A 25,081-nucleotide genomic window follows, 5' to 3' on the forward strand; every position below is an offset into this window, starting at 1 on the left:
GGGGTCAGGGATGGCTTCTCCTGATCTCCAAAGGACATGGCCTGGCCAGCTTTATCCTTGGACTTGTGCTTTTAGCTTCCCAACTCTGCAATCCCTGCGCAGTATCTCCTCCCTCACTTCCCATCAGGTCAGGCATCCCCAGGGTTGGAGGGATGGTCAGGCACTTGTCCAGCTCCTCCCAGGGAGACTTGAGGCTCCTGAGCAAGAAGAAGTGGAGCCCAGCCCCCAGCCAGTTCACATGCGTGGAGACCCTCGTGTGCAACAGTTCAGGCATGAGTCTTCCACTTCAGCTCCCCCCAGGCCCTGAACGGATGGAGCTGTCCGGCTTAATCCATCAGTCTAAATCATTCATTCACGGAGGGCTTCTCCCCTGAGCTTAGCTCTGTGCCAGGACAAGGAGGCTAGGAGATACAAAACCTTGACCTTGGCTCGTGGGGAACTGCCAGCTATCAAGAAAGCCAACTTGATGTGGTGTATGCAAGGGAGATGATTCTGCCTCGAGAGAGAAGGAAACTTTGCCATGCAACATCGTGGATGGAACTTGAGACCTTGTGCTGAGTGATACAAGCCAGACAAGCACAAACATTGCATGACACCACTTGGACGTGGAATCTTTTCATGAAAGTTAAACTTTCGGAGACAGAGAGTAGGAAAATGGTCCCCAGGGACTGGGGGGTGGAAAAAGAGAACAGATTGTCAAAGGATACACACTTGCAGTAATAAAATGAATAAGATCTGAGACTACAACACTGTGTTGTACAAGGGAAAGTTACTCAGAGAGCAGAATGTAAATGTTTTCACCCCCTAAATAAATAAGTGAGGTGATGATGTGCCAATTAACTAGATGGGGGAAATCATTTCACAATGTATATGTATATCAAATCACCCCAGTGTACACTTTAAATATCTTACAATTTTCTATGTCAATTATGCTTCAGTAAAGCTGAACAACGAAGGAAGATCAGGAGAAAGAACCAACAACCAGCCCTGTCTCAAGAGACTTGTTGTTGTTCAGTCACTCGGTCACGTCCAACTCTTTGTGACCTCGTGGACCGCAGCATGCCAGCCTTCCCTGTCCCTCACTATCTCCCAGAGTTTGCTCAAACTCATGCCCATTGACTCATGGACATGGTGATGCCATCCATCCACCTCATCCTCTGTCACCCCCTTCTCTTCCTGCTCTCAATCTTTCCCCTCGATCTTTCCCAGCACCAGGGTCTTTTCCAATGAATTGGATGTTCACGTCAGGTAGGCCAAAGTTCTGGACCTTCAGCTTCATTATCAGCCCTTCCAATGAATATTCAGGGTTGATTGCCTTTAGGATGGACTAGTTTGATCTCCTTGCTGTCCAAGGGACTCTCAAGAGTTTTCTCCAGCACCACAGTTCGAAATCATCAATTCTTCAGCATTCAGCCTTCTTTATGGTCCAGCTCTCACATCCATACATTACTAATGGAAAAACGATAGTTTTGACTAGATGGACCTTTGTTGGCAAAGTGTCATCTCTGCTTTTTAATACTGTCTCTAAGTTTGTCATAGCTTTTCTTCCAAAGAGCAAGCATCTTTTAATTTCATGGCTGTAGCCACTGTCTGCAGTGATTTTGGAGCCCAAGAAAATAAAGTCTGTCACTTTGCTTTCTATTCAGTGATGCTAATTCCGTGATCAGCCTAGAGTTCCAGACTATGGGAATGTTACCTCCTCATCTGCTAGAATAAAGCATGGGTTTGTCTCCGATCCAGCACTCTGCAGAGAGGGTAACTCATCATCAGTTATTCAGTGCCTCGCAGCCTCAGAACCCTCCCCCCATGGTGAGATGGGGGGTAATAATCATGGTATCTGCCTCCTAGACCTCAGGGAAATTAAATAATGAGATCATGTGTACATAGTGCTTAGGGCTCAGTATGCCTCAGACATTATTATTGTTCTGGAAGTCTTGGGGACCAAGGAAGGGAAATGACTGGCCCATGGCCCCACGGCTGGTTCACAGCAGTAGCAAGATTTGGATCCAGACACGTGGCCCTGCAGCCTTTTCGAAATCCCTTGAGAGCAGAGGGCTTCTCTCAAGTTCTCATCACCATAACTTGGCTTTGAAACTTCCCAGTGAGAAAAAAAAGAAAAGCCCCTTGGCCCGAGTCTGAGAAAGCACCTGCCAGGCTTTCTCCTCTGAAGCCCTGACTCCCGCTCAATGCAACAGCCTGGTGTGCAAACGTGCCCCACCCAGCGGGGTCAGCGGCAGATTGGTCATCCTCACTATTTTTAAAAAATCTTATCGTGCTTTGGCAAGAACACTTAATGTGAGACCTACCCTCTTAACACAGTTTAAGTGCACAATCCAGTACTGTAGGCTGTAGGCGCAGCATTTTACTCAGGTCTCTAGCACTTGTTCACTGGATTCATCTGAAACTTGATGCCCGTGGGTGGTAATTCCCTATTTCCCGAACCCTCAGCCTCTGGCCACCACATTTCCACTCTTTGACCCTATGAGTTAGACATGTGAGGTCACTCACATGAGTGGATCATGCCGGATGTGTCTTTCTGGGACCGGTGTATTTAACTCAGTGCGTGTCCTCAATGTTCATTCTGATGGGAGTGCAAAATGGTGCAGCCACAACGGAAAGCAGTATGGAGGCTCCTCAAAAACTTAAAAATAGAGCTACCTGTGACTAACCCACTTTACAGAGGAAGAACTGACCATCAGAGAGCTGTCTTTTCATAGTCCTTGCCTTGAAGAGACAGAACTGGAAGTGGTTCTGAGCCGTGGAGCCCGCCCCCTCCCTAGGGCAGGGTCCTGGGTGTGCTCCTGACCCAAATCCTATTTGCAACACAGCCTCGTCTCCGCTTCTCTCCAAGATCCAGCCACCCTTATAATTTGGAACCAAGTCAGAAAGCTCCCCTTGCAAGAGCTCAAAGAGGCCCCTTCAGAGCATAAATAGAATTACGGGCTTTGTTGGTGGAATAACTATTCCAGTCAGGAGGCTCCTTCGTTTTGCCTTTGTTATTAGTTGTGATCGAGGCAGATGCTGCAGGGGGAGATTCCGGGTGTGGGTGTTTATTTGCAGCAGTGAGCTCCCAGGTGTGCACAGCCCCGAGAGGCCGTGTGGCCTTGGGGTAGAGTGCTAGAGCTGAGTCCAGTGGTTACAACAAACTTGATCCTGGACAGCCAAACCGAAATGGCGACAGTAATGCTGGCAGTGTTGATAGCTATTCTAACGGACACAGACACATCCATGTGGGGCAGACTCTGTGAGGAAATGTACCCGTTTTACAGATGAGAGAACTGAGGCTTGGAGAGGTGGTTTAACTGCTCCAAGGTCACACAGATCTGCCTGATCAGAGGCCATGCTCTTAACCACTGTAGCTCACTGTCTCTTCCCAGATCATATCCCTCAAGGGAACCACAAGCATAATCATTGCCAACATGTCCACATTTGCACGGCACTTTGATCCTTGCAGAGTACCTTCATCTTCACCATCTCTTTAAAGCCCAAGGGTTGCATAGCCCTTGTTTGATCCATGGCAATAGAAACAGAGCTTGAGTAACAGGCCGAAGCTGGCACAGCTAGTTACTGGGCAGAGGCCTCCGTGAACGCTTGTCCTTGGCCTCCCCACCTGCATGGCAAAAATATACTTGATATGCCTCCCCACAACCCTGGCTTTTTAACATTTGTCTGAAGTCAGCTTCTCCTGCTGCCTCTAATCACTCTGATTCTTCCACTTATTTTCTGTTTTATGCCACAGGAATCTGATTACATTGTTAAATTCATAGCTTTTTTTAGGAACCGGGCAATGTTTGGGTTTCAGTCTGTAAAGACACACATAGCTCTGACCACACGTCATTTTTATCTGTCCTGCAGCTGAGAAAAAGCCAACTGATAGGCTTCTAGGAAGAGATTTTCATCTTTTGGAAATGAGGACAATTTAATGGATCATAGTGGCAATAATAGGGCTTGGATTAGACAGACCAGCTCCATTTCTAGCTCAGCCAACTCCTAACCAGGACGTCTCTGAACTTCAGCTACCTTCGCCATATCAGAGGAAGATAATAACCCTTTTCCCATAGAAGTTTAGATGGAAGTAAAAAAAAAATCATGCACAGAAGTGGCTTAATATATAGCTGGCATGTTCAGTAAACAGTTGAAATTAGAATTATCAATAAGCATCTCCTTTATTGTTAGATTGGCTGATAAAAGTTATCCATCTTACAAAATGTAGTTAACACAGAAAAGCATAAGGAAGACATGAAAACTGTCCTGCCACCATCCGACCTTCTGTTAATATTTGGGGGCAGGTCTTTTCATTGATATGGATTGCATTGAAGGACTTCTCTTTTGCTTAATATGTTATAGATAATGTTCTGTATCAACAAGTATTACTATGACCTTTGGATCAATTCCTATTTTGGACCATTATAAACACCATGGAGATGGAGGCCTCAGGACCTTTGCACTTGCTCTGCCAGCTGCCCAGAATCCTCCTCCATCTGTGATAACTAAATGACTCACTCCCTCAGTTCAGTCTGAGCTTGTTCAAGTGTATCCACTTCACATCAGCCTACATTTAGCCCCCATAGCCAAATAATCTGTGCCCCCCCAACATGATTAAATTTTTTTCTTCATATTCTATATCACCATTTGCAACTGTATTCTGTTTGCTTGCTTTTTAAAAAATTAGAGTATCATTGCTTTATGGGCTTCCCGGGTGGTACTAGTGGTAAAGAACACACTTGTTCATGCAGGAGATGTAAGAAACTTAGGTTCCATCCCTGGGTTGGGAAGATCCCCTGGAGGAGGGCAAGGCAACCCACTCCAGCATTCTTGTCTGGAGAATCCCTTGGACAGAGGAGCCTGGCGGGCTACAGTCCATGGGGTCGCAGAGTGGGACATGGTGGAAATGCCTTAGCACGCACTCACATAGTCGCTTTACAATGTTGTGCTGGTTTCTGCTGTAGAATAAAGTAAATCAGCCATAAGTGTCCGTATATCCCCTCCCTCTGGGGTCTCCCCCATCCCCCCTATCCAGGTCAGCGCAGAGCTGAGCTCCCCGTGCCATGCGGCAAGTTCCCGCTGGCTGTCGATTTCACACATGGTGGTGTATCTATGTCAGCGCTACCTTCTCAGTCCATCCCACCTTCCTTCTCCCTGCCATGTCTACACGCCCAGTCTCTGTCTACGTCTCTACTCCCAGGCTACAGCTGGGTTCACCTGTACCATTTGTCTAGATTCCACATATATGTGTTAGTGCACGATATTTGTGTTTCTCTTTCTGACTTACTTCACTCTGTAAATTTGCTTACTTTTCTATTGGCTTTCTACTCCACTCACCTAAGCAGCTTTCGGGAAAGGACTCTGTCGTGTCCAGTGTGCACAGAGGAGATGCTGAATGGGTGACTAAATGAACAAAGAGCATCCTACACATGGACGTGTGTGCGTGCTCAGCCATGCCCGACTCTTTGTAACCCCATGATCTGTAGCCCCAAGCAGGAATACTGGAGTGGGTTGCCATTTCCTTTTCCAGGGGAGTTTCCCGACCCAGGGATGGAACCCGAGTCTCCTGCATCTCCTGCATTGGCAGGCAGATTCTTTACCACTAGCGCCACCTGGGAAACCCTGTATAACATGGAAAGAAAGAAAGAAAGTGAAGTCATTCAGTCATGTCCCACTCTTTGCGACCTCATGGACTATAACCTACCAGGATCCTCTGTCCATGGGATTTTCCAGGCAGGAGTACTGGAGTGGGTTGCATGTACAGGGAGACACGCATATTTGCCTTCATCCCCCAGGATAGATTCTTAGGAGCAAAATTACTGGGTCGAGGGACCTGCATGTGTAACATTGTAATGCTTGTTGCCACATCACTCTGGCCAGGCTCTGCCGGCTTCTACTCCCTCCAGCGGGTGGGAAAGAGGCCCCCCCCCCCCCCCCAGTTCCTGCCCTTCTGGGAAGCTCACCACAGCCCACTGCCGATCCCACTCCTGGTGGCGGAGGCGGGCAGCTTTCCAAGACCGCAGTCCCGGAAACGGTGACCAGAGTTGAGGAGGCCCACTCTGCCTGGTCTCTGGGATGATTTCCTGTCTCCTCGGCAACGCCATGTCCGAGCAGCTTGCTGGAAAGGTCGATGCGGGAGCCAGGGCTGTTGGGCAAAAATAAGAAGCTGGTGACTGGCAACGGGCCCAGAATGCCATGAACCTCAGCCCCTTTTAATGCCCTCCCTGCCCCCCGCTGCAACACGGGGCAGAAAACTCGCCCATTCATGCTCCCTTGTTTATTCGACAAAATGCATCAGGGTCCTCCCATGTGACAGCGTGGGGATCATTGACATCGTGGTCGTGGAGCCAGCCTGTGAATGTCGCACCACTTTCATCGGGTCCCTGGGCCTCGCCCTCTTCATCTCTGGGCTCAGGAGAGTACAGAGCTGGTCCGGGGACAGGCGAGGGGAAAGTGTGTAAAGGATGGAAGTAGTCCTGGGGGAGGGCACCAGGCCGTGTTTCCGGCCTGGGGGCATTTTTTGCTTCTGAAATTCTGGAACTTTTGTTGGCCTTTGGTTTTAAGGCTAGCTGCATCACTCTAGGGTCAAGTGGATCCAGCTTTTCCGGTGGAGAAGCTCCCCCCTTCCCCCTGCCTCTGTGTGTATGTCTGTTCGGGTGTGTGTGTGTCTCTGTTTTTGTCTGTGTGTCTGTCTGTGCCCGCGATTCTTTGTGGGTCTCTCTGTATATTTCTTTCCCATATATGTGGGAGGAAGAGGTCCTCCTGTGTCTCTGCTTTTCCCTGGATTTGTGTGTGCCTGCCTCCACCTCTCATCCCCATCGCCATCTCTCTGTCTCTTTTCTGTGGATATTTTTGTCTTTCTCACCCACCCTTAATGCCCAGAATAGCTGGCTTTCCTGGTGCCTCAGATGATAAAGAATCTGCCTGCGATGTGGGAGACCCAGGTTCCTGGGTCAGGAAGATCCCCTGAAGGAGGGCACGGCAACCCACTCCAGGATTCTTGTTGGAGAACTCCATGGACAAGGAGCCTGGCGGGCTACAGTCCCTGGGGTCCAAGGAGCCGGACATAACTGAAGTGACTGAGCATGCACGCATGCAGAGCTCTGGGGTTTTGTTCCCCCTTCCCTTCACTTCTCCCCAGACTGACTGTCTGACCCAAGGATGACTTTAGACTGTTTATGCCCAGGAGGCTCTGCAGCCGGTGTTTGATTCCCCAGGTCTTCTCCCCCTTCTCCAGAAAGGAAGCACCCTTGATCGTGTCTCTCTGTCTGTGAATGCGCTCTGCTTTCTGAAAACCCCCAAAGAAAAATTCCAAAAGGCTTTTCTCAACACCAACCCTCAAGTCCCTTTAGAGACCGGGGTCTTCACGCTCTTCCTCCCATAACCTGCTCATCAGTACAGCAGAGGGCGGGTGGAAGGAGCAGGGCTGGATTTGGGTTCACACTTTCGCCTCTGTCCTCCCTTACCATGTGACCTGGGAAATGCACTGACCTCTTTAAGTCTCGAGAATGACAGTGTTTTCCTCCCAGAGCCAAGTAACGACCCACACATAGGCCCTGGCACCAGCACTCAGGAGACATCAGCTCCTCTGGACCAGAGCAGCCTGCCTCCAGAATGGATTCACTCGCTCACTCATTCAACAACAGGGCAAGAGACATCCCTGGCTGGTGAGCATGGCTGTTTCCAAAGGCCCCAGAAGCCTCCCTTGCTAGGAGCTCCAGGTCATTGTTACCCAGAAACCCTGGGGCAGAGATGAGCAGTATTATCTGAGTGCCAGCAGGAACCCCTACAGAGTGGAATTCCTATGAAACAGTGTGTCCGGACCACATTTAAACCTTTGAAACATCACCCAAAGAAATTCAGGTAGAGAAAAGTGACCTGAATAGCCATTGTTTTTAATCTCCCTCCCTTGCTCAATAAAGAGTCTCTGAGGGAGGTGAAGAGAGGTTACAGCCGGCCCTGCCATGACCTGGGCACTGCCTTTGGGCTGCAGTTGTGAGAAAGAGAATATAAGCTTTTCTCTTATTATCTTTTTACTTTGGAGTCTCACATTCCTTAATCCACTCATAATCCATGTGTGAAGACAGGCTCATGTCCCATATGCTTTTGTGCTCAAAGTTTTGTCCTAGACTGGCAAGTGGGAGCGTTGAAGGGTTCTGGGTGGTTGGGTGGACGGATGGGTGAATGAATGGATGGGTGGATGGATGAATGAAATGGATAGGTTATTGTGTGAGTGTTTAAAGGGACATGATTCTTTCAGGCACACTTCTGTACAACCACCAGGAAAGGCGAACGTATTTGTGAGTGGTTTGGAGAGAAGAATAGAGGGAGGTTAGGATATCTCTGTGGTTGCTGCCTAGCTTGTCTTCAACCAGAGCCAAGATGGTAATTATCCCCAGGATTGAATTTCCTGATGGAACAGTCAGGAGCCAAAGAGGGTAGGACATCAGGAGAGCATGGGGAAATGGGTTCAGAAGCTTTGAGCTAAACTCTCTGAGATCTCCTCTGTCTCTGCAGGCCTACTCTTCACTACTTCCCCACCCTCCAAGGGCACACATCTTTCATAAAGCAATTGAGCATTGTCTTTCGTGTATCCTAGTTGGCTGCGAGCTCCTCAAGGGAGGAGTTTTTCCTCCAATTTTATTTTTCTAGTACCTAGCATAGTATGTGGCATGTAGTATGTGAATGTGTGTGTACTTAGCTGCTTCAGTCATGTCCAACTCTATGTGACCCTATGGACTGCAGCCTACCAGACTCCTCTGTCCATGGGATTCTCCAGGCAAGAACAATGGAGTGGGTTACCATTCTCTCTTCCATTTGGGAATGTTTATAACAATTCTGCTTAGTTAATGAGGTACCTTGTGAATTAGTTATTGCAGGTAGATAGGCATGCACTGGAGGACTGTCAGAGGCATTGCAGAGAAGATTCCTGTATCATGTGGGAGGCTTACTATAGGTGGCCAATAAGGATACATCTCATCCATCCATCCATCCACTCACCCATCATCCTTCAAGCAAACCATCCATGCATGTACTCTTCCAACCATCTAATGATCAACTCTGATCCACGCAGTATTAACTTAGCCTATACTGCATTAATATTGCATGGCTCAGAGAGTTGATCATTAGACGGTTGGAAGAGTGCAAGTGTGGATGATTTGCTTGGAGGATGATGGGTGAGTGGATGCATGGATGGATGGATGCATGGGTGGATGGATGGATGGATGGATGGATGGTTTTTCTGGGGGGATGATAAGGCATTGAATGTTTTGCTAGGTGGATAGTTAAATGGTTTGTTGGATGAGTGGTTGAATTTGAATGGATGGATGAATGAATGGACGCATGGATGGTTGAATGAAAGATGTCACCTTATTGGCTATCTGGAGTCCCACATAACACAGGAATCCTCTCTGCGATACTTTCGCTGTCTTCGAGTACATGCCTATCTATCTGCAATAGCTAATTTACAGGATATTTCATTAAGCAGAATTGTTATTAGCATTTACAAATTCTGGGCATGGTAACATAGTGTATATTACTGGTTAAGGGCATAAGCTTTGGAAACAGACCTGGGTTTGAATCTCAGCTTAATTAAAGCAGTGGGACCTTGAACAAATAAATCCCTTGGCCTCTCTAAGCTGTGGTTTCCTCATTTGCAAAACAGAGATAATGGCCCTACCTTGCAGGGTTGTTATGAGGATTAAATGAAATAATTAATGGTAAGGACTGCTCAGTGCTCAAGAAGAGGTAATTGTTACGGTACTAAAATGTACCCTCCTGTAACTTTTGTTTTCACCAAAAACCAGCTATGTGCCAGATATTGCTAATAATGTTGTGTATTCAGTGACAAATATTCTGAAATAGTCCCTCATCTTTTGGAGTTTAGTTCTAGTTGGCGGTCCAGACAATAATATATATACATATGTGTGTGTGTGTGTGTGTGTGTGTATAATTCCAGACAGTGTTAAATGCAATGCAGAAAATAGAAATAGGTTGAGACAAAAGAGAGTGATGTGCTTGGTAGGGGGCAGGTGGCCTGATTGTGACCTGTGAACTAGTGGCAAGAAAAGGTATACGAAGATAGAGGGAGAGGGTGTCCCTGGGGGCAGGAATGGCCATGGAAAGGTTCTGGGGCAAAGACAAGCTTACTCAAGGAAAAGACAAAAGGTCAGGGGTCAAGGTCGATGGTGGGGGAGTCAGGGTGCAGGGGTCTGCAATCATAACTGTGGGAGGCAGGGCCGCGGGCCGTGGAGTCTGTACCACGTGATGAGGACACAGACCACCCTCATCTCATCCCCATCCCATCCTCTGGGGCAACACAGAAGGAGCCACACTCATGTGGTGGCCATTCAGCTTCCCAACGACAGCCAACAGGCTCCCCGTCTCCTGACCTCCAGGCTGAACAGTCCGAGTTCTCAGCTTTCCTATTTGGTATTCAGAGACACCTGCAGCTGCTATGTGCTGAGTCCCATAAACCTAAAACCTGCAAGAAATCAGGTTAGACCCAAAGAAAATTCGGCTCAGGAAAGCCGGGAGATTTCTGGTTGGGATTATAATGAACTGAACCAGTAAGCTGTGTTCCTCCCTGAAACCTTGCCCCTGGGGCATCTGCAAGGGAAAGAAGGATAAAAGGCTTCTTTGAGTCTGCTTCCAAGGATAAAGGGGGCTTCCTCAATGGCTCAGTAGTAAAGAATCTGCCTGCAATGCAAGAGACACGGGTTCCATCCCTGAGTGGGGAAGATCCCCTGGAGAAGGGCATGGCAACCCACTCCCGTATTCTTGCCTGGAGAATCCCATGGACAGAGGAGCCCAGCGGGCTGCAGTCCATAGGATCGCAGAGTCGGACACGACTGAAGCGACTGAGCACACACACACCAGGATAAAAGACGTCTGGAACCGTTTATCTAGGAGCATCTGGTGTAGGATCTGGGCTTTCAAAGAAGAATAAGCAATGACAGTGGCTGATCTCCCAGGCTGATCCAGGAGCTCAAGTGGGGTCACAAGGATCTGTACCCTCCCTCTCATTCAGCAGTTTCCCTCTGTGTTGCCTTTCCTCTCCATGCGGGGATAAAATGGCTCTTAGAATCTTCAAGTTTCATGGACTTTGAGACTCTTATCTAGTTCCAACAACAGTCTGGAATTCTGTCTTCCTGGCTAAATAGCTTAGTTAACTCTGAACCTTACCTCCTGTGTCCTGACTGGAGTCCTGTGATCACCCCTGAAACTGATAACAGATAGAGACCTTCTCCTTCCACACAGCGAATGGGGGAGGTTGATGCCTCTCAAAATATTGGGTGATAAATTTCTCATTAGGCACAATGGATAAATTCTAGAGATCTGCTATGCAACATTGTGCTTATGAGAGAGTCAATTCCCTAATAGGTTGGTAAGAAATCTGGGGTCCCCGAGGAGGAGAAAGGAGTCTGGGGCTCTCAAGGAGAGAGAGTTGTCCCAGGCTCTCAAGGAGGAGAAAAGGAAAAATTTTTTTTTCTTACATTGCTTTGTCTTAGTCTATATAACAGTGTGTCTTGCTCGAGGACACATTTCTCCTTAACCTTCTGACTAATCTTGTTATCTTAAGACTTGTATACTGTGGGAGTGGGTCTGGTAAGACCTTTCTATTGTTAGTTCTAATCTTGTTAATTTCAGATGTATGTTGTGGGAGTGGGTCTGATGAAAGTATATAAGGCCTTGCTAAGACTAGCCGAGGGGGGCACTCTTCGTCCCCCTTCTGATGTCTATGACAGAAACTTTCTCTGTCCTTTGTTCACTTTAATAAAACTCTGTTGCACAAAAGCTCTTGAGTGATCAAGCCTGGGCCCTGGTCCCAAAGGTAAATTTTCTTCGGAGATCACGAAGCCAACACTGTTCACCGTAAGCTATTATCTTATAATCCACACTACTATCCTGAACAATTAAACATGTGTTAAGAGGGTAGCTCTCAGGTTATCTGTTCTTTCCACAATTGAAAAAAAAACAACAAAAGAAAAAACAAAATAGATGCTGTTAGGAGGAAAAACAAGAGTAGATTCTGGACAAACAAAAACAGCACGTATATCTTAACATTTCCCAAACTGAAATTAACTGCTCCTTCCTCTGTGGCTCAGAAATGTACCTCTTACGTGGCTCCTCTCCTCCGGCTTTAATATGTGTCCACGTGTCTCCGTCAGTGCTCTTCGGCTCCCTGGGGACGGAAACCATGTCTTTCGCTCCTCAGGGGCCCCCACTCCTGTTTACCAGGACACAGTCAGGGTCCAGGACTTGCTTGGTTAAGTTGAAACCAGTTTCAGGGACCAACATGACTACTGTGCCCCTCAAATAGCCCCAGGAAGAAGCATCAGAGAAACACGCCCTGAGGACAGCCGAACTCACCCCACCTCTGCGATCTCTCTGGTTTTCCCAGGCAAAGCCAACAAGAACGTTCAGTGGGACGAGGATTCAGTGGAGTATATGCTGGCCAACCCGGTCCGAATCGCCTTCGTGCTGGTGGTCCACGGCCGCGCCTCTCGGCAGCTGCAGCGCATGTTCAAGGCCATCTACCACCAGGACCACTTCTACTACATCCACGTGGACAAGGTGAGGCCCGCGCTCTGACCGCCCCGTGCTGGCATTTCTCTGGGGCTGTGTCTGCCCCTCTCCACGCCGGCCTCCCTTTCAGGGGAGCCTTGCAGGCTGAGCAGCCGCCTCCCCCAGACCATTTGGTCTTGAAGGGCTGTGTGTGTGTGTCTGTGTGTGTGTGTGTGCACACGCACGTGGGTGTCGGTTTCAAAGCTCCCAACTGTGACTTTAGACTTCCTCCATGAACACTGTCATTCCTGCCTCTTTTGCTCCTGGTCCTGCCCAATGCAGTGCCTGCCACTCTATAAGGATCGCTAACCCAGGGGCGGGCCCACTTTTTTCATCAAGGGCCAGGGGGCAAGTATTTCAGCCTTTGTGGTCTGTACACTCTGTTGCAGCTAATCAGCTCTGGCATTGTGGCCTGAAAGCAGCCATAAAAACATAACACAAATGAATGTGTGTGACTGTTTCAATAAAACTTTATTTACCAAAAAAAAAAAAAACCCACACAAAAAGCATGGATCTAGCTTGCTGACCCCTGAGCATCTTATTCCAGAGATTTCTGTTGGTCTGCTGATGTGACCTGATTATGTCTTTGGTCAGGAAGACAAAGGGGATACCTATTAAAAAGTCTGATTCTAGCAAGCCTGCCTGAGGGTAGTGGAGAAATTCTACCTTTCAAAATACTCATCAGGTTTAAATGAAAGTGTTAGTCACTCTTTGCGACCCCATGGACTTTAGCCTGCCAGACTCCTCTGTCCATGAAATTCTCCAGGCAATAATGCTGGAGTGGGTAGCCATTCTCTTCTCCAGGGGATCTTCCTGAACTAGAGATGCAACCATATTATATACAACCATATTACTTAACTTGTTATCCTCAGACCATATGTATCAGTCTTAGAGAAAAATGCAGACTCCCAGGCACCAGCCTACACCTGGGGAACCAGTTAGGCAGAGGCAGGACCAGGGAATCTGCACCTCAAATTGCTAAAGTAATACTTTAAAAACAATGAAGTTTGTATAACGATGAAGAAAGACACCCCGGGTCTGAATCAGTTACGTGGCAAAGTTCGGAAGCCCTGTCACCTAGAAGGGAAGGGACAGAGAGGGGGTAAGGGGCAGGGCTGGGGTGTTCTCCGCACTGCTGAATGTCACCCTTCCTCTCCTGGGAAAGCGCTCCAATTACCTGCATCGCCAAGTGCTTCAGTTCGCCAGGCAGTACAGCAACGTCCGCGTCACGCCCTGGAGGATGGCCACCATCTGGGGGGGAGCCAGCCTCTTGTCCACATACCTTCAGAGCATGCGGGACCTTCTGGAAATGACCGACTGGCCCTGGGACTTCTTCATCAACCTCAGCGCAGCTGACTACCCCATCAGGTAAGGCGGCCCTGGCCAGCCTGCTTTGAGGTCCTGCTTCCCCTATCATATCTGGGAAGCCAGAGGCAGAAGCAGCCTGCCTCCCATCTGGAGGAGCCTTCCTGCCTCTGAGATGCTTACCCACTGTCTCTGTAAGGTCTCTCTACATGAGGGCCATGTTGTGCTTGAGAATCATGTGAACATTCACTCATTCATTCATTCAACAGAGATTTCTTGAGTACATGGTTTTCCCAGCTCTGTTTGAGAACACACTTCAAAGGCTGAAACCCCTGGCCATGAGGTGCTTCCATTCAAATGGGGGAAACAGACAACATGCAAACTAAGTATTTAAAATGGTACGTTGGAAACATAAGGCAGAGAGCAGCAGGAGCGGGGGGAGGTGGAATTCTAATGAGAATGGCCAGAACATCCTTCCGCAGAGGAATGGAAAATGGTGATGGAGTGAGCCGCCCAGGCAGGGAAAATGGTCCAGCGGAGGGCAGCACAGGTGCTGAGCTCTGAGGATGCCTGATGTGTTCCAGGAACAACAGGGCCCAGTGTGGCTGGAACTGAGGTGAGATCATGGAGGGTCTAGAATCTGGCCATTACTCAAAGGAAGATGGGAACCACACGCTGTGTTTGGAGCAGAGGAAGGTCAAGGTTTGACTTAGATGTTAAACTGAAAGGGACAAGGTGGAAGAAGGGAGGGGGTGTGACAGCCTGGGCAGAATCAGACAGGCGTCTCTGGGCTGTTGGAATCCCGTGGGTTGGTTTGTTTGGCTCCTATCCCATTTTAACACATGAATTGATTGCCCACATTCTATGACTGGTAGATTTCAACTGAAAGTGCAGATCTCTAGCTTCTCTTGAGGTCCTCTCCAGGGTCTGTAGGCTACTCAGCCGCAATTATATGCGGGTGGTGGAGCGACCAGCAGCCCTGGGGCGGTGAGAAATTCAGATGCCATTCTGTCCCTTTGCACAAACATTGATCTACTCTTTAAAGGAGGTGTAAGCAAAGAAAACCCCTGGAGATCTCTTTAAAGGGAGGGAAAAAGGCAACAAAGTGAACTATATTTCCTATCAAGGAGGCAGCTCTTTGCTTGACTGTGTCTCCCATCTTGCTTATTGAAAGGCCAAAAATGAGAAGTGGACGGGGTGAAGGAGAAGGCCTTCCTTGCTCTGATAGTGCTGGGTACAGCATTTCCAGAAGAGCTAGATGAAGGAGTCTCATAAAAGGTGTTTTATCAAGCCAATTCTCAAACATGCACAAGAATACAAGATTAGTATAATGATCCCTGCATCACCCAGTTTCAACTATAATCAATTCATCTTGTATTCATACCAATAAAGACCTTGACCCTCTTCCACCAGCCCTGGTGAAGCATTTCTAAGAGGTCATATAGTTGTATCTGTAAATATTTCAGTGCATGCGTGCATGCTCCGTCGGTCAGTCATGTCCAACTCTTTGTGACCCTATGGACTATAGCCTGCCGGGCTCCTCTGTCCATTGGACCCTTCAGGGAAGAACACTGGAGTGGGTTGCCATTTCCTCCTCCAGGGGATCTTCCCAACTCAGGGATCGAGCTCACGTCTCCTGCAACTCCTGCTTTGGCAGCTGGGTTCTTTACCACTGAGCCACCTGGGAAGCCCCAAATATTTCAGTAAACATATCTAAAAGATAAAGTCTCTCTTGGAATTTAATGTCAATATGATTGCCTGAGTGCTAAGTCACTTCAGTGGTGTCCAGTTCTGTAACACTACGGACTATAGCCCACCAGCAACTCTGTGGTGGTCCATGGGGATTCTTCAGGCAGGAATACTGCAGTAGGATGCCATTCCCTCCTCCAGGGGATCTTCCCAACCCAGGGATCGAACCCGCATCTGCTCTGTCTCCTGCATTGGCAAGTGGGTTCTTGACCACCTGTGCCACCTGGGAAGATCACCAATGTGACCTGGGGCTGGATCATTCGCTGCCGTGAGGCTGCCATGCTCACGGCTGGTGTTTGGAAGCACCCCTGGCCTCTACCCAATAGATGCAGTAGTGGTTCCTGCTCCCAACCACTTGTGACAACCACAGATACCTCCAGGTGCTGTGTTTCTGGAGGAGCAAAATTGCCTCCAGCTGAGAACGCTCCAGTTCCTGAGAGAGAGAACAGCCTGGACTTGGGTCATAGATGAACTACTTGCCTTTGAGAAATTTAAACATGGCTGGGACCTAATAAACAAAACGAGGAGGAGAGATGAGTATAGGAAAGTACAAGGTGACGGTGAGCTGGAGCCTTCTCCCTCTCCCTTCCGAAGAAGGAGTGTGTTCAGAAATACCCCAGAAGGTTGAGCACAGCTGCTGGCGTGGCAGACGCTCCCTCCAAAGGTCAAGATTCCCACTCCCCTGGCTCCAGACCTCCCGTGGAGGCCTCAGAGGTCATGTCAGCCTCAGTCAGAAGGTGACACTTGACCAGGACCTCTCAAGGACAGGTGGGCCAGCCTGTGACCTTTCCCAGAAGAATCGCATCACGTCTCAACGCTGCCCCCTATAGGCCCCGTGTTGACTTGCAAGTTGCCGTTGTAACAGCGGTCCCTTAGCCAGGTCAGCTGGTCCAGGAGATCAGCACTTCTAGCATTTCAGTATCCAAGAAGATGAGTGCTCAGACTCCCAGATGAGGGCTTAAGTCTAGACTCTGAGTTCTTCCACCTCACTTGTAGGTGACCCTGACAAGTAAACACAGTTCAGTTCAGTTCAGTTGCTCAGCTGTGTCCGACTCTTTGCGACCCCATGAATCGCAGCACTCCAGGCCTCCCTGTCCATCACAAACTCCCGGAGTTTACTCAAACTCATGTCCATCGAGCCGGTGATGCCATCAAGCAATCTCATCCTCTGTCGTCCCCTTCTCCTCCTGCCCCCAATCCCTCCCAGCATCAGGGTCTTTTCCAATGAGTCACCTTTTGTGAAATCAGATTGTGGTCATGCAACCTAGAGAGTTTGGGCACTTGGCTCAGTCCCTATCAGCTCCTAATCCTCGAGCTGGATCCAAGGCTGAGCCTCCTGATCTCCAGAAAGGTCCAGAAATCCTTTCTCAGACCATGTGCCCCACCCATTTGGGGGTTCAGAGAAGGGAGTCGTCATGTTTTTAGCTTTGTTGCTCCGGTTGTCTAGCCATCCCTGTCGATCTGTCTCTCCTCCGCCTCCGCCTCCCACAGCCCTCATTTCCGTGTCCACCCCCCGCCCCCGCCAGTTCTTCCACCCACTCGCATTGCCAGCATCATGGCCAGAGGCGCCTCACGCGTCAGGCACTGCTGGTTCCTCTTGCTGTTGTTTTCGTGAAGTCGCCCCACACAAAAACATATGAATTTTGCAGATGAATGGTTTTATCCTGGGCAACTCTGATAGACTTTCACTTCCCATCTGCCACTCCATCTGTAGCTTCCAAAACCACAACTTCTCCCCTCCCAGGAAAGATGAGCAAACTTAGGAGCCTTCTCGAAGGGGCAGGAGTGCCCAAGTCAGAAGCTGCTATGAAACTCTGAAAACCTGGGTGTATATCCAAGGGCAGCGTTCACCCACCCTGGCTGCTCTGAGCTGTCTGTGATTTGACATCGCCTGTCCAGGTCAGCTGTCTGGCTCTAACCGCCAGCCAGATTCATTGGTCTCTACTGACCAGTAGCCTCTTTGGGACCCTGGATGCAGACAGCCTGGCTGCAGATTCTGGCACCACTGATGGGCCATTTGAATCGGCACATGTTGCCTCAGCTTTCTGCATCTCAGTGTCTGCACCTAAAAGGGACCCAGTATCGGTACCTATTTCATACCGCAGTTAGGAGGATTAGAGGAAACATTGCTTGTCAGGCCCTTAACACAGTGCCTGACACAGAAAGTGCTCCCCAAAAGCAGGCAGTAGTTATTATAGTTGTATAACAGTGCTGGCCCCACAGGCTGGACTTCATCATCAACTGAGTTGCTTTCCTTTTTCCCTTCACCCATGAAAAGACCAGAAAAATAGTTCTTGAACTCACATCTTTTTCAAAAGTGGGAAATGCAAAGTGAGACTCAAAGACTGAGTGTTTCAAGAGAAACAGGCGAGAACCAACCCATCTATGAACAGGAAGACTGTTCTCGTGTTTGGAATATGCAAGCAAAGTATGTTTAAAGAATCTAGGCCTTCCCATGTCCCTGTTGACGTGACCGCCTGGCCCACGTAAGCTCTGGTTGGAGCTGTTTATGCATCCAGTATGTGAATGAAAATGGATATTTTCAACCATCGAGACCCTGCTAGGTTTGGAATCATCAAAGAACATGATGCTTTTATTCAATATATTCTGTTTACTGAGTAAGGCTGGAAACTGCGCTAGCATTTTTCAGTTAGATGGACCACAGACAGGGTTGAAACCAAAAGCATTATGCAGTTGGTTTGTGAGGTTTGGGCCAGTAGTAACAGACCCCACACCATCTGTCTCTGGGCCCTGTGTCCTGGAGCAAACCAGATTCAAAGGCTGAAAGTGTCCATGGCCCCTCCAGGGCTCACATTCTGTCTGTGGTTTGTGTGTGTGCAAGCATCAAGCAAAACCTAGAATCTACCAATTCTACCTCTTAGGGATTCACAGCAACAAGGTCTAACCCTATGGGGCCCCCTGTGTGGACATTTAAGCTACCCTTAACCGTAGACCCAAACCTTTCTCTTGAGATACCACCAGGGACCCAGGGCAGGAGCATAAGAGCTTTTCTGCAGCTCCTCAGCCGGAAAAACCAGCTCAAACAGACAGGAAGCAGGTGTCTGGGCTTCTCTGCAACATCCCCAAGACCAGTGTCTCCGTGGCACTGATCAAGTAAGACGAATGCCCAGATTCAGCAGACGTTTCCTGTGTACCTACTGTGTGTCAGACCCTCCGCCAGGGCCTTTAACATATGTGCTGTCTTAATCCTCATCCCTTAAAACATAACTTCTGGTGTGTAAGAAAGTTGTAAGAAATTAGTTTTAGAAGTCCTGGTGAGTTTTGCAGGGAAATTAACCCCTTGATAGTATCTAGGCACAGAGTCTAGTCGCCCTGGGATCTGGCATAGGTCTGTGGATCTGTGCATAGTTACTCCCCCACTTTTCATTCCTCTAGTCAGGCCACTGATTCGCGAGTGGGTCAAGGAATTCCTGTTGTTAATAGCAAATCACAACCACAGCAAACACACTTACAACGCCTAGTACATCCCTGGCGTGGTTTTTTTAAGCGCTGTCCGTGGTCCTGACAGCGACTCCACACATAACTTCGGGGAGGCCATTTTTCAGATGAAGAAACTGAGGCACAGAGATGTTGAGGAACTTGACCACAAGGATATAGCCAGTGGTCTTTTTTTTTTAGTTGAGATAAAATTCACTTAACATTAAATTAACCATTTTGAAGTGTTCAATCCAGTGGCGTTTAGTACATGCCCAACCTTGCGGGCTTTCCAAGTGGTGCTAATGGTAGAGAGTCCTCCTGCCAATGCAGGAGATGCAGGTTCAATCCCTGGTTTGGGAAGATCCCCTGGAGAAGGAAATGGCAACCCACTCCAGGACTCTTGCCTGGAAAATCCCATGGACAGAGGAGCCTATTGAGCTACAGTCCATGGGGTCACAAAGAGTTGGACATGACTGAGCACACACACACACAATGTTGTGCAACCAGAACCTCAGTCTAGTTGCAAAACACGTTCATCACCCCAAGAGGAAACCCTGTCCCTCCCCATTCACGTCCCACTGTGAGCCCCTGTCAATCACTAGTCTGTCTCTATGGATTTGCCTACTTTGGGTGTTTCATATGTATGGAGTCATACAGTCTGTGATGTTTTGTGATTGGCTTCTTTCACTTAGGATACCATGTTCATGCTTTACCCACCTTGCAGCCTGTGCCAGTGCTTCATCCTTTTTATGGCTGTATACTCTATTCCATCGTGTGACTATGCCGTAATTTGTTTACCCACTCATCAGGTGGTAGAACCAGGATTCTTAAGAGCTCCCTGAAAGCCCCGTCTCTTGGCCAGCTTGGGTTGGGCCATACAACCTGAGGTGAGGACCTCATCTGGTTTAAGAAGATGCAACTTCATCACATGGGCCTCTGCACAGCACTGATGCTAGGACCTTTACTGCCTGAGCTCTGACGATGCCAGGATCAGGGTAGGGGTGCTGATCTGTGCACCCTCGTCCACAGAAGCCTGGTGACCTTCCCCGTTTAGCCTGGCACTCCTCTGCCTGGTTCCATTAGAGAAGTCTCCAGTGATTCTGGTTGGCTGAGACAGATTTGGGGTTGAAGATGGAAAGATGAAGGCTTAGGGACAGAGGTCTGAGTTTCCCTTTTTCCCTCCTTTCTTCTTTCACCATCCAAGCCCCTCTGAAAGCAACCTAAGGGTGTCTTGGGGAGAAAAAAGCTCAGGCCTAGCTGTGAAGCCAGCTGAAAATGGTTCCACAGGTGAGAACAGAAGACGGGGCTTCTCTGACTTCACTCATTGATGCAGCAGATGCTTACTCATCACCTACTAGGTGCCAGACACTATGCTGGCTACCAGGTATTCAAAGAGAAAGAGAAACATGGTTAGTCTCTGCCCTTATGCTAGTGGTTTGAATCACCTGGCTTTGAATCCCAGCTCTTCTGTTTACTAGCTGTGTCAACGTGGACTTGAGAATATTGCTTAATGTCTCCGGGCCTCAGCTGCCTCATCTGTAGAATGGGTACAACCACAACACCGCCCCATACAGTTGCTTAGAGAGAGAAATGAATTAATGTATGGAACGTGCTTAGCACCCAGTGAGCACTGTCTGTGCGACAGCCCTCGTTGTTGATAGAGGAAGTCGGAAACTAACCAGAAAGATCACACGAGTGAACATGTGATCACAGAGCGAGGCAAGTGTTCTGAAAGGAAGGACAGATGAAAGAGCGTTTAGCAAGTGATGCTCACCTGTGCCTTGGGGTTCGGGGTGGCCTCTCTGAGGAGGCAGCACGTGAACTGAGGTGTGTGAAGTGGGTAGGGCTTAGCTAGCAGTGTTTTCCAGGAAAGGGGATGGCATAAGCAAAGGTCCAGGTGTAAGAGGACCCCTGACAGGCTTGAGGAGCCGATGTGGCTGAAACCCAATCAGCCGGAGTGCCTTACCACCAGGGAGGATGGTCCAGCCAGTTCCTGCAGCGATTTCTGATCCCTTGTCTGGTGGTTGAATCCTTAGTCCAGGAGCTGTGCGGTTTTAATGAGAAGCCCCTGGAGAAGGGCATGGCAACCCACTCCAGCATCCTTGCCTGGAGAATTCCATGGACAGAGGAGCCTGGCAGGCTACAGTCCATGGGGTCTCAGAGAGTCAGGGGCTTCCCTGGTGGTTCAGACGGTAAAGCGTCTGCCTACAATGCGGGAGACCAGGGTTCAGTCCCTGGGTCAGGAAGATCTCCTGGAGAAGGAAATGGCAACTCACTCCAGTACTCTTGCCTGGAAAATCCCATGGACGGAGGAGCCTGGTAGCTACTACCGTCCATGGGGGCGCAAAGAGTCGGACACGACTGAGCGACTTCCCTTTCCCTTTCAGAGAGTCAGACATGACTGAGCAACTAACACCTCAAAACTTCAACCTTATTTGCAACGTGGAGAGATCATTTTGGCTGCTGTGAGATAACAGTGGGGAGGGGCTGGGGCCGGTGGGGGAGGCCTGTGAGGAAGAAGGTGATTGCTGCTGCTGCTGTTGCTGGTATAGAACCACATTCGGGGAGCCCTCCTCCCCAAACCTCAGGCAGAGGCAGGGGTCTCAGAAGCCATCGTGAGCTTCCTGAATCCAAGCAGCATCTTAGCCTTTTAGGCACAGAGCCCGGCAGCTGCTCGTGTGTAGGGCCCGGGCCCCCCATCCGCATAAAACAGCCTTGTTCTCAGGAGACCTGCGGAGCATAGCTGGCACAAAGGACCCAGAACGGCCAGGGGCCTGAGGCCAGAGTTTTAGAAGCGGACTGACCATGAGGCAGGAGGGGCCGGCTAAGGACTGTGAAAGAAAGTGCTAGAGACTCCTCTTTGTTAACTTGGCTTTAACTGTGATAAAATGTGCATAACTTAAAACCTACCATCTTAACCATTTTTAAGTGGTCAAGCGCGTTCACATTGTTACACCGCCAAGCTCCAGAACTCTTCATTTTCAAAACTGAAACTCCCCATCTCCCCTCCCCCAGGCCCTGGCAACCAGCATTCTGTTTTCTGTTTCTATGAATTTGACTGCTTTACGGACCTCCTGGAAATAGAATTAGACAGTATTTTTTTGTGTGTTGACTGGTTTATTTCACTTAGCAGAATGTCCTCAAGGTTCATTGATGTCTTAGCAGGTGTCACAACTCCCTTCCTTTCTGAGAGGGGATAAATCTCCTGTGTCTGGAGAGACTCCGTTTTTTTGTCCACTCATCCATCAGTGATGGACGCTTGGGTGGTTTCTACCTTACAGCTACGGTAAATAACGCTGCTAAGGACATGAGTGTATGAATATCTCATCACCTCCCTGTTTTCAGCTCTTTTACGTATATGCCCAGAAGCAGAATTATTGATCATATGGTAATTCTGTTTTTAGTTTTTGGTGAACCTCCATACTGTTTTCCATAGCGACTGTACCAATTTACATCCCCATCAGCAGTGCACAAGGGTTCTGATTTCCCTCTATCTTTGCTCATGTATTTTTCTTTTCTTTCTGATAGTAGGGCAAGGTATTTCTTATTCTTTTTAAGGAGCATGAGCTCCCAAAACAAGGTCCCTGGAACCCTTGGAAGTTTTGAGTAGCAGACATAGCTCTCAGTAGACCCATGGGGTTAGCCCCAGGAAATTGTCTCCCCATGGGATCATGGCCCTCAAATGATGCTTCTAGAACTGCTTCCCAATGCACATCAGCTCCCCCTTCTAATTCCCCATCCTCTGAATGGGACCACTTGTTTACCAGCAGCTAGAAGCGTGTGGCCTTCTTCTCCCTGTTCCAAGGAGGCCTGCGCGTTCTCATCCTAACCCTGACACCGCTCCCATCTGCATTCTCAGCTGTGATTCCCCCACCTCGGCCCAAGTCAGACTGTCATTGCTGCACACCTGGGTCTTCAGAGTCCCCCAAGAAGACATAGTCTGAGCCAGATTCTGAAAACCAGCTACAGCCTCTCCAGGGCCATATGGAAAGGCCAGAGCCACCACCCTCTCTGGGAGCCACTTACAAAATATAATCATCTATTCAAACAGGTGTGCAGTTCACTTCCTGAGTGGCTGAGTGCTGGGGACTGGGAGCTGTGGCAGAGGAACGGATCTGCTCATTCACTGAGGGCATTTACAGTCTGTGAGAGAAATGGAGAGCTTGTTGATCAAACAATGTCAGGGTGCCGTGATGGGAGACAAGGAGGAGGTCCCACTTTAAGGAGCATGGTCAGGAAGATGAGGTGCTTTTTTTTTTTTAATTGAAGGATAATTGCTTTACAGAATTTTGTTGTTTTCTATCAAACCTCAACATGAATCAGCCATAGATATACATATATCTCCTTCCTTGAGGATATATGAACCTCCCTCCCATCTCCCTCCCCATCCCACCCCTCTAGACATGGATAATAGACTTATGGACAGGGGGAGAGGGAAGGAGAGGGTGAGATGTATGGAAGGAATAATATGGAAACTTACATTACCATATGTAAAATAGCTAGCCAACAGGAATTTGCTATATGGCTCAGGAAACTCAAACAGGGGCTCTGTATCAACCTAGATGAGGTGCTTTTAAGGAGTAAGGTTTAAAACCAAGTCCTGAAATGAGTCCCACTGTGCAAAAGAGGGCGTGGAGGTATGGAAGAGGGGAGCAGCAGATCAGTGATCTGGGGGAGACACAGATATTCATCCCTTAATTACAGTAATCAATCGCAAGGTGAGTGTTAGGGTGGAAAATGTGTTAGCCTCAGTACTTCATGGGAGGTCATATTTGGGAGCCCAACACCAGATCTTTGGGTTCAACCATCTCTCCCACTGACCATGTTCTCAACATCCAGCTGCTTTTATTCTGTGGGTGTTCAGAGATGCACACCCTCTCTCCTGAGACCCCCAAAGCCCAGGTGGACACCATCCAGGGAAAGCTCCACCCAGATAATAGGCAAGTTGGAAAGACTGTATCTGCTGTCACTGTTGGTCACGAGGCAACTGGAAAAACATGCCTGTAATTACGCCGTTAACAGTTTTGTTTGCATCTAATAGCAAAATAATCATTTCCTCAGCCCTGTTATTTTTTTCGCCTGACAGAGCTCACTCCTGCCTCCAGAAACACAGTTTGCTTCCCCCTTGCTGCTGTCCTGGGTTTCCCGAGCTGTATTTTTGGCTGGACAGCTCTACACGCTTTCTGGAGGCGAGGACCAACCCAGAGCATCCCCTGGACAGAGCGAGGCTGGCGTTTTCATGGGACACAGATGAGAAGCACCAACTCCTCAGAAAGTTGGGTTGGAACGCTGTGTTGGCTCAAGTAGATAAGGAAGGACATCCCTGGGGGAATGTAGGGAGTTCACATAATCAGTGCAGAAGGTGGCAGAACTCAAGGCAAGAATGACATGACTTTTCTCACTCAAGGGATGCCCTGAGGCTTAAATACTTTTCAGTCATAATGTCTGTTCACTGGCTGGCTGTTATCTCTTCTTTCATTACTGAAAAATGCTGAGTGCTGGGGAAAGGAGGTGGATGGTTTTATCTTGAGTCGTGTGCCCTGGCTTTGGCCAACACTTCAGTCATTCCGTCTCTCCTTCATCCATCACATACAAATTGAGATCCTATTGGATTCCAGGCAGTGCTCTAGATGCACACTGTCCAGTAGGACTTATTGTGCCGATGTCTAGCTCAGCAGACACCAGACACATGTGGCTGTTGAGAGCTTGAAATGTGCTTTATGGAACCGAGGAACCGAATTGTAAATGTGGTTTGATTTTAATTTAAATGGAAGCAAATAATATATTAAGCAGCATGATCCTTGTTGCTCAAGTTGGAATAGTGAACAAAATGATTAAAAGAAAACTCCTGCCCTGGTGGACCTTATTGTGTGGCAAGAATGCTTCCACTGAGAGAATTACACTGCTCTGAGCAAAATAAGAGAGTGGATGCTACCACTTCAGAGTCAGATGTGATCTCCAGATTCTGCCACTTTGATTGTCTCATGCATCCCACGTTGACCATGCATTGAGTTTGGTAAGGTGTTTTCTTCCTAAT

General features: G+C 48.6%; 1 protein-coding gene across 1 annotated transcript in view; it reads left to right on the forward strand.

The window, feature by feature from the left end:
* XYLT1 (xylosyltransferase 1) overlaps nucleotides 1–25,081 on the forward strand; it is a 341,704-nt gene that overhangs the window by 239,649 nt on the left and 76,974 nt on the right. The window contains exons 4-5 of the mRNA XM_020904963.2: nucleotides 12,389–12,561; nucleotides 13,718–13,920. Of these exons, the coding sequence (XP_020760622.2) occupies nucleotides 12,389–12,561; nucleotides 13,718–13,920 (376 nt within the window). The remainder of the gene's footprint in view (nucleotides 1–12,388; nucleotides 12,562–13,717; nucleotides 13,921–25,081) is intronic.

The sequence above is a fragment of the Odocoileus virginianus genome, chromosome 33, assembly GCF_023699985.2.
Source record: "Odocoileus virginianus isolate 20LAN1187 ecotype Illinois chromosome 33, Ovbor_1.2, whole genome shotgun sequence".
Classification (NCBI taxonomy): domain Eukaryota; kingdom Metazoa; phylum Chordata; class Mammalia; order Artiodactyla; family Cervidae; genus Odocoileus; species Odocoileus virginianus.